The sequence below is a fragment of the Oreochromis aureus genome, linkage group 20, assembly GCF_013358895.1.
Source record: "Oreochromis aureus strain Israel breed Guangdong linkage group 20, ZZ_aureus, whole genome shotgun sequence".
In the NCBI taxonomy this organism is placed as follows: domain Eukaryota; kingdom Metazoa; phylum Chordata; class Actinopteri; order Cichliformes; family Cichlidae; genus Oreochromis; species Oreochromis aureus.
In genome coordinates this window covers 7,537,153-7,547,386 of record NC_052961.1, presented here as the reverse complement: position 1 = coordinate 7,547,386, position 10,234 = coordinate 7,537,153, and the positions used below count along the sequence as shown (strand labels likewise).

The window sequence follows — 10,234 nt, the reverse complement described above, 5'->3', positions numbered from 1 at the left end:
TTTTACTAGTATACAATATTTTAAAAAAGATTAAAGGGACACATATATGCATGTACATGGTTATAGCCTATGTTTTGATGAGCATAAACTGACTTTCTGTAGAACTATTTTGCCATATTTCCCTGTAGGGACATCCTACTTAGCCTACAGTGATGTTATAGGATATTAAACGCTGTATGTAAATTATGTGGAGTTTCCTGGAAAGGGATGGCCAAAAACCTATAAACAATAAGTTGCTTTAATGAAAATAAATGGCATAAAGTAGGATCGGATCATTATATTTCGCTGCTTTGAATTTAAAGTCAAGGAAACAATATTTGGCTGAACTCTCGGTCGCCTTTGTCTTTCTGTGGCAGGCAAAATATAGTTTTCCTGAACAAGGAAAAGTACTATAAGTTGGGTGTTATTAACCCTGCCTCCATCCAGAGCGCCATCCACTAGCATGGCTCCTCCCGCCCCCTTCTGGCACTCCGCTCCGCTCATCAATAGGGAGCGCATTTAAATAATGTGTGAGCGCTTGGATCAGAGCCAATCAGCTGTCAGGGGACCGTGATAAATCGCAATGCATTATTGATAATAATAATTACGTTGACATGCGCATTTCTACTTCAGGGGTTAATTTTCCAGCCGAAGAATCTGTTGAAGAAGGGGAGGAAATTTGTCTGTAACTCTTTGCTCCTGATGGTCGCACCATGTCGCGGCGCAAGCAAGCCAAACCGCAGCACATCAACTCCGACGAGCCCGGATCGATGGAAAATGGTAAGTTTACGCAAGAAGATGTGCTTGTTGGCAAGAAAAGTTAACATGTAGGAATGACACAGTATCGACATTTTATTTGAAAGTCTGGAGGGGGGCTGCTTTTACATTGTCCTCCTCGCACTTTGACCTGTTGCTGTCCCTCTGAACTGACCAGGGCTAAAACTTCGGTCGAGAAGCGACAGATTTAGAAATCAGGTGCTCCACGAGGGGCTCTTTTTAAATTGAAACATTGTAAGCTTTCTGTCTCTCTTTTTTGGTAAAAGGCCTAAAAATATCGTTTATTCTTGGCTCTGTTTTGTCTTGTTTCGTTGTTTATATTGACGGTTTGATTCTAATGAAAAAATTGAGGTTGTTTCGCGGACTAAATTAAAGACGGTAAAGTCCTTTGAACTTTTTGTTGATTCATTGAAGGACACGTTGCTACATTTTGGATTGTTTAAGCTTTTTAAATTTAGAATAATTACCTAATTTGGTCAGCATGCCTGTCGTGTGTAACTTTATTTCATTCACGTATTGCCGGCTGGTTTTACTGTTAAATTTGAATTGGCTTTTTTAGATTTTGCGCAGTACCTTTGACTCTTTGTGCCGGATTCCCATAGGTATCGTTACAGTTTATTCTGCTGTAATTATAATTATCCGTACTTTCTGCCCCTTGTAATTAATAATTGTGTAATCTGGCGAGAGTTTATCTGCAAATCTGCGCCGCAATTGGAAGTTTCAGACAAAGGTACCCAAAACTGTATGAAATATGACTCTGTAGTAAGCCGACCTAAAGGCAATAAATCCCCCAGTTTAATGCATGACTGTTTCCTTTCGTACATATGTGGAGAGGTGGGGGATGGAGCAGTGGCCTTTTTGTGGAGACTGGGTGGGGGTGCGTTTTGGTGTTGCCATAAGCAAACTTCAGCGCCGCTGTAGCCCTCATAATTAGAAAACTTGACAAGATTTCCCTTTTTTCATGAACTGTAGAGCATAAAGTGCCAAAAGGTTATGCATGAATCTTATTCAGCCCGCATAAGCTGAACGTTCATCTCTGACCTCCTCATGTTGTCCACCAAAGGTTATCACAGGAGGCTCATGCGCCGTCAAGTGGCGAGCGAGTGTGCTGCGTCCTGTAGTTATCTAATGATGGATCCGCTCTGATAAGGACTGTTTAAAAAGTTTTAAATGCTGCGAAGATGCATCATGGGTGCTTTTCCAGTCGACGTTAAAGGTGTTGCAGAGCCATAGTTAGCGCTTCCTCATGGATCAGAATGTAATGCTGTTTGCAAATTTTTCGTGACACCGCCTCAGTGCCGCCTGGTGAGCAATTAACAAGTCCAGCAGATTCCTTGGGCAAATGCAAACAGGTGGTCTACCCCCCATTCTTCCAGGCATTAGCATTTAACAATACACCCAGTTGTGAAATGGCCTCTTGGTTAGCACACAAATTAAAATGCTCACTTGGAGCACTTATCAATCTTTCAAAAGGCTGAAAAATGCTTGGGAGGTTTTTTAATAAATGTAAAGCTGTCTTGTGTTTGAGCTATTCTCATGTATACAATATAAAACCTGCAGTTTAGAGAAATGGTTTATATTTGTTTACTGTGGAAATAAGATTGATCTTTAACTGGGGTTAGTTTAGTGTAGGGTGTTTCTTTTTTGGGGGGGGGGTCAAATGTACTTTTTTTTTTTCTTTTTTTTTTCTCAGAATCTAACTTGAGCGTAACTTGATGCTCAATCTGTAGCTCTTTGTTTCTGTGGACATTGTTCTAGGTAGTCAAAGATAAATGATTGCCCTCTACAGGCCCTTTGGACAATAGGGCAATTCACAATTTTTACAGCCCGGTGCAGTTACCTAGAGAGAGTGGACAAAACAGGGGGAACCCTTTTAGATGTGATGGTGTGAGCCAATGAATAAATACATCACAAAATCAGCAAAATGTCAGAGCTTGACAAATTAACAAAACATTGTAGCCTTTAATGTGTTACAGGAATTGCATTATTTGATTTGACGAACATGGTTGTAATTGTATAAGAAGTATTCATGTAAATACTTTATTCTCTCGTTGAAGGGATTCATCAAGGTGATTCCGCTGAGGAGATTGGAAATGAAGTAAAGAGGTTCAGAATGGATGAAACCAGAGTGTGCACCAAGTGCTGTGCTGAATTCTTTGATGAAGAAGAATTTCTTGAACATGAGAAAAATTGCACAAAAAGTCAACAAGTGGTCATCATGAAAGATGGAGATGGCAGTGACGAGCCTGAGAAATATTCACAGGGTTCTTCTGAAGGCCTTACCAGTGATCACGAAGACAGCCACTCCAGCAATCATTCTCCATCGCATGCCAACACAGACCAGCTGGAAAGATTGGAGGAGGAGTCCAGTGCAAATGCAGAGGATTCCGGACACCAGGATCAGGGAGAGATGTCTGCTGGTCCTGAGATGACTTTCCAACCCTCCCTGAAAATGCAAGATTCAAATGTTACTCTTGAAACCATGGCTGACACTAAAGTGGCCGTTTCCCAAATTCCTTCAAACACTTCTCAGACTTCACAGGATGCCATGCAGGCCATTCCAGTAATCTTGGAACAGCTAGTGTGCCTCCAGCAGCAACAGCTACAGCAAATCCAGCTCACTGAACAGATCAGAATCCAAATAGCCATGATGATCCCACAGGGTCTCCAATCATCAGTAGAGTCAACAATGGATCCTCTGAGGGCCCTTGGTGCACATCTCTCTCAGCAACTGTCTGCTGCAGCAGCACTGATAGGAAAAAGAACCGGCAGTCAGAGCCTTTCCATGGAGAAACTAAAGCAAGGTAAACTACCTCTACCCACTGGCATGTCTCCTGCTCTGAATGCAGGAATGGGCTCGATGACCGCAAACACAGACATTTTAAAGGGTGCTCCAGATCTAGCCGGACGTTTACCAGTACTCATGCCACAGTCTCCAGGTGTTCTGGGTTTCCCTAGCGTGTTCAGTGGTGTCCAGGCAGGGATCGATGCCTCCAAAAAAGTGAAGCCAAAGATGCTGAACATCCCACCAGAATCAAAGAATGGGGACCCGCTATACAAGCACAAGTGCAAATACTGTGGAAAGACTTTTGGAAATGACAGTGCCCTCCAGATTCATTTGCGTTCTCACACCGGGGAGAGGCCTTTCAAGTGTAACATCTGCGGAAACCGTTTCACAACTAAGGGAAACCTCAAAGTGCATTTCCAGCGGCATAAAGACAAATATCCTAACATCAGCATGAATCCTCATCCTGTACCCGAGCACCTTGACAATATTCCGACCAGCAGTGGGATTCCCTTTGGTATGTCCGTACCCATGGATGAGTCAAACATAACTGAAATGAAGCCTGTGCTAAGTCACCCACCGGCTGTTTTCAACCCATCATCCATGCCAGGGTTCAAAACATTTGATGGCTTTGGGGGTGATCCATTTTCCCAGAGACCCTCGCCATCAACAAGTGATGGCTCCCCAAATGTTTCGTCTGTGTATGGCCAAGAGGCGGGCCTGGAGCCCAACCAGAAAGATGCTAAAGAGCTGCTTGGAACATTGCACCACATGAATGGTAATGCTCTCCTAGGGGAGCAAAGCTCTGGAACAGCAAAACTTCAGCAGATGGTGGATGGACTGGAGAAGAAGACTGGTGATCCCAATGAGTGTGTGATCTGCCATAGGGTACTGAGTTGTCAGAGCTCACTCAAAATGCATTACCGCACACACACTGGCGAAAGGCCGTACAAGTGCAAAATCTGTGGCCGCGCATTCACCACAAAGGGTAACCTCAAGGCTCATTATGGTGTGCACAGGGCTAGCACTCCTCTTAAAATGCAACACTCATGCCCAATCTGCCAGAAAAAGTTCACAAACGCAGTGGTTCTGCAGCAGCACATTCGCATGCACATGGGTGGGCAGATCCCCAACACCCCGATGCCAGAAAACCAGTTTGAACCTGCAGAAGCAATTGTGCCTTCTCTCCCAGAAGAGAAGCCCATCGACGCCAACGGATTTGAAGCCAGCATGGAAGATCAAGAGCCAGAGCTGAACAAGACTGCAAACGACTCCTCCAATTCCCTGCCATCTGCCGCTGAGGAGCAACCACAGAAGCTTGCAGCCCCTGCAATGTTATCCAGTCTAGATGTTTTGAAGAATCTCTCCTCTGCCCTTGCACTGAAACGACAAAATAGCACTACTTCAGAAAGTGAAGGAACATCCAAAGAATCCCCACCAGCTCAGAGAGAGCAGGAGTATCAAAACGGCCGTAGTCCCTCCATCTCAGACTCGGCCGTGTCATTTCGCTCCTCTTCTCCAGTAAACAACAATAACGGCAAATCTCCTCAGCCTGCTCTTGATGAATTTCCCCAGAGCGGGTCAAAACCAGAGTCGGATGACGCTAAAGATGAGTCAAGTGGCGCACTTGACCTCACAGCTTACAGCAGCTTCACCCCAAAAGTAATTAAGGAAGAGCCTGGCATGTCATTTTCAAATGGAGACTATGGTAAGTTTACAAATTGAGTGAAGTATGTTAGATGCTGTCATCTTGAATGTGTAGGCCTAATCTTCAATCTTTCTGTATTAGTAGCTTCCAGTAACATGCCTTTCATGAGGATACCACCAACGTTGGCCAGTCTAGAGATGAAGATTCCCCCAGAGAATCCTCTGGGCCCTCACGGGTTGTTCAGCTCCCATGTGCCTCAGGGAACAGCCATGCCCTCCTCAGTCTCCCCTGCGCAACGACGATCAGCCAAACCACATGTGTGCAATGTCTGTGGCAAGAACTTCTCATCTGCCAGTGCCCTGCAGATCCATGAGCGCACACATACAGGGGAGAAGCCTTTCGCCTGCCACATTTGTGGCAGGGCTTTCACAACGAAGGGAAATCTAAAGGTGAGTCATCACTTGTCTGAGAAATGGTTGAATTAGGCATTAGAGTTCATGTATATAGATGATGTGGCTGTTTACTGAAAAATAAGCGTTTTGTTTTTTGTTTTGTTTTAAGGTTCATATTGGCACCCACATGTGGAACAACTCATCAAGGCGTGGCCAGCGTCTGTCTCTAGATAATCCCATGGCGTTGATGGCAATGACCTCAGATGCAAAGATGATGCCAGAAATGATGCAGGCCCCCAAAGAGCTGGTCGCTCCTCCGATGAACTTTGACCCATCTCTGTGGAACCAGTATGCGAATGCTGCCTTCAGTGGTGGCCTGACCATGAAGACCAATGAAATTTCTGTCATCCAGGGAGGTGGCATCCCACTCCCTGGGAGCCCTGCTGGTGGGCCCCTGATTGGCTCCACTGGAGGCCTCATGAAGATTGATGGATCCCACTCAGGCTTGCCTGCCACCATGGCTGAAATTGAGAAAAATGGCTCTGACAGTGTGCCAAAATCACAGTTTCCACATTTCATGGAAGAGGGCAAAATAGCAGTCAATTAGTTCCAATTTCTTTCTTTTTTTTTTTTAATCCATCAGGTAATAAACACCATTCACTTTTGTGAATGTCTCTCTTCTTTATTGAGGTACAATCAATATTCTGAGAAAACCTTGTTGATTTGCTGTTAAATTGGTTAAAAATGTCCAATTAACTTTATTGCAGCTCTTTTCCTCCTGATCTCAGCGATTCTTAAGTGTTATTTCTAGTCAAATCTGTATAACTACTAGGGATGCATCAATACAACAGGTTTTTTTTTTGATGGACATTGACAAATAACACTTGCTGATGTTTATGATTAATGGTTGTCTATTGTTGCATAAACTTCAATGGCATGATGAAGTGCTGAAAAACTTTATTAATTTAGTTATAAAAAGATTTCTCTGGTTCCCTGGTACAGAAGGGGAGGAAAATGACAATATCCCAAGCCCATGATTCCAGTTGGTGCATCCCTAAAAACTACTGTAGTTGTATTTTATTTCATGTAATTATATATGCGGGTATTTGTTCTCTTTTTTTTTTTTTTTTTTTTTTAAACCAGTGAGTTGTTTTGTTGTCTCTCCAGAAATTGAATGTATAACTTACTTGAAACTGCTTTAATTCAAGACTGTCTCCTTGATACTTTTGAAGGATTTTGACTTTAATAGGAAAAGTTTCAGGGAATAACCTGAGCTTGCCAGCCTGATGAGTCAGAAATAATGACGTATTTAACCACATGTGTCCATACTACTTCCCCCTCCTGTTGTGTGCCATAGGTTACATGATATTGTACATATTTGTAGTGGTAAATGTTATTAGCTTGTTTGTATTTGAAGAGGCTTTCTGATCAGATTAATGTAATGGGCAATGCAAAAATCTCTCAAAGTGCAACAGTTCAGTCATAACTGCATTTTTGTTGTACTGGCGCCAGGATACAGTAGTTAATAACTTGTACCCTTTTCCAAGTGCCTAGTCTGATTTCATGGCACCATCTGGTTGTAACAAAGGTGCTGTTTGACTTGAGATATTGTGTTGTGACATGGCATGTATATCACATCTTTGTCAGCTTACTAAAATCGTTTTTTTACACCCAAGTAGTCCACTTCTACAACTACGAAGTTAAATTTTGTTGGCTGAGCTCTGAAGGCTATCCCATGCTTAATGTTCTCATGCCTGCACTTTATTTAAGGTTTTAGTTTCATTTACATTGTATAGATGCATTTACGTCACTGCTTAATTGTACTGGCTAAACAGGAAGAGGTCAAATCAACATTTGTATGTGTATTTCCTTCCTGGAACAAACAGCTGTTTACAACTTGTAGCATGATTAATTTATTTATATTACACAGTGCTTGAGTTTAGGGGTGAGTTCTACCTCTCTTAGATTTTAGTTGTCCCCCACATGCCCCTTACACTCAATGCAATGCTCTGTACATTTCTGGGTACATTGTTTAGTTTTTTTCTGATAATGCGATAAGATTTCTCACTCTCAACCTGCTGAGTTGAACAGTAATGAATGTATGTCTGACACTTTACACAACTCAGAATGGTCCAAGTGCTTTGTAGGTCCCTGCTGTACATTCCTTATTGATATGCATTTGCCAAGTTGTGCCTTTCTTTAGCAACCATGTCAGAAACTGCTTTCAAGTTGTCTCTACAGTTCAAGTAATGTTGAGCCAGTTTGATCTGTTTACAGTGTAAATATTTCTTCTTCTTTTTTTTTTTTTTTTTTCAAAGGTTTTCTTCACGTCAATGTTTTCTGATTTTTGAAAAATAAAATCAGGGTGACTTTTTCAACATTCCTCCTGTCATTACTTCAAAGATTATCCAACTTTAGTGATGGAAATTTTAAAAAAGCCTTAACCTTCTAAGACCCAAACTCTTCCACAGCATGCAATTTTAATTTCTCTTTGATATTTGGTCACATTGGGGCCTGATGAGTGTAAAAACAAAGAATTACCAGATTTTTTTTTTTTTTTTTTTTTTTAACCTTATTTTTGATTTTAAGAAAAATAAAAGCCACATATGAAGATATTCATTTAAAATTTTGATAGAACAGTAGCAGTATAATGTCCCCGTAAGTGGGTATCAGGCCCTTGTAAAGCAAAATTCAGTATTTTGGTCTAAATAACCCAAAATGTGATGTCAACATATGTGGACGGCAGGTCCTAGGAGGTTAAGACTAGACAGCGTTTCACTAGCCACACCTCTAGGCTAATATTTATGGCTACACAGGCTGGTTTGAATGTACATAAAATCCCTTATTTACATAAATTCACGCTTGGATAACTACTGCAATTTTTATTTTCTTTTTTTAATTCTCATTACCCAACAGGAGCTATTAATCCTTTGCCATTTTGCATTCTCAACGAAAAACTATTTGCATCCCCAACTGAAGCATGCTGTCCAATCGTCCATTTTCGGTAAGCAGCACAGTGGCCTCTTACTGAGGAATTTTGAAATGCTACATTAGTTTGCATAAGTCTCCCTATGGAATACAAAGTAGTTCCAGGCAAACAGAGTGAGCAGGAATACAGAAAAAACCTGTAATGCAAAAATACAGCATGGCAATCATAACCGTCAGATGTCTTTGTTGAGGAGAGTTGTTTGCATGTCAGCTCATTTTAATAGTACCTTTTATGCAATATCATTTTAGATTTTGTAAGGGCTAACAAAAAGATGGCTCTGTAGTGTTGTAGTTTACACATTCACCTACCAAGCAAAAGGTCCCCAGTTTGAGGAGACACAAATCCCTTTGGAGATGTGTCAGGAAGCACATCTAGTGTAAAAATCTGCCAAATCAGAACATGCAGAGCTACCTGCTGGAAAAAGCCCTTGTGATTAAGGAAGCAGCATTACAGACAACAAAAAGATACAAAGATGCAATGTTTTATGCGTATATCTGAAATGTGGTGCACGATAGATGCTTTCATAGTGGCTGCCTTTTCGCATCATTTTTTCAATCGACTCTTTCTCTGTCACAGCCTGAGGTCAAAGTTGTGGGATGCAAATTTAATTGCTGTAGGTTAAACTCATTATACAAATTTTACAATTTGCTACAGTCGTTTAAGTTTACCCTTTTGTCCTTGCTCAAGCCTTTTTAAATAAGCACTTTTACAGTCTTATGAGATCTCTTCTAATGTGCTAAAAAATGCCCCAGTAGGCTGATGACTGGCCCATTTGACTGCATTACACTGGGGTGTGCTTTTAATATTGGACGCCTGGATGGAAGGATGGATGGGTTCAATTCAGTTTTATTTACATAATGACAAATCACAACAACAGATGCCTCAAGGTGGTTTTTATTGTAAGGTAAAGACCCTACAATAATACAGAGAAACGCTTTTGACAGGACCAGGCTCAGGGAAAGGGAGCCTTCTGCCATAGATGGATGGATGGATTGAGCGATATGTGTTAATCACGTTACAGTCTATCAGATCACATCACTTTCTACTCACATTGTGGGTATTTTGGAAAGATGCTGAAATTGGTGAAAAATAAATCAATACTACTCCTTTCCAGTCTTAAGAAACATGGTGAATAAGAATAGTGCTAGCGAATATGGGTCATAAAAACTGCACTACCTGTGTTTGGAGAAAAGCCTTACTATCACCCAAACTGTACCCCAACTGTAAAGCACAGTGGAGAGAACATCATGGTTTGGAGCTGCTATGCTGCCACAGGGACCAGAGGCTTTGCGGTCATTGGGTAGCATTGAAATTAAAATGATAACATTTTATTTAACATATAAACATTTATCAAGTAAAAGATATCGTACAGCTGAGTATCAGAGCAGCAGTCCTTGAGATGGTCCTATCAACAATGTCAGAAAAATCACAGAAATAATGAAAAAAGGAAAAAACAACGGGTTGGAAGAGTTAATAATAAAGCCAATAATTTTTTATTAAAAAGAGAATACTGCTCAGTCAAGACAGTCCAGAAATACTATATGAAATTTAACAGTTTGTCTATTTTAATGTCAAATAAAATCTATGACACTTAATTCAGCTATTTTAATTTTTTAGAGACAAATTTCATTTGATAACTATCTGCTAAAAATAATTAACTCTCT

The 10,234-nt window shown here is 41.1% G+C and overlaps 1 protein-coding gene across 2 annotated transcripts; it reads left to right on the top strand.

Moving 5' to 3' along the window:
* The first annotated feature begins 527 nt into the window (after positions 1-527).
* On the top strand, positions 528-7,959 carry sall4 (spalt-like transcription factor 4). Of its 2 annotated transcripts, none has more exons than XM_031742009.2 (4): positions 528-759; positions 2,814-5,249; positions 5,334-5,638; positions 5,751-7,959. In XM_031742009.2, exons 1-4 carry the CDS (start codon positions 693-695, stop codon positions 6,186-6,188), a joined length of 3,246 nt encoding a protein of 1,081 aa, XP_031597869.1. In that variant the 5' UTR covers positions 528-692; the 3' UTR covers positions 6,189-7,959. The 2 variants fall into 2 exon arrangements, with proteins under 2 accessions (XP_031597869.1, XP_039459853.1); XM_039603919.1 differs by having other exon boundaries at positions 5,331-5,638.
* Positions 7,960-10,234: the final 2,275 nt, after the last annotated feature.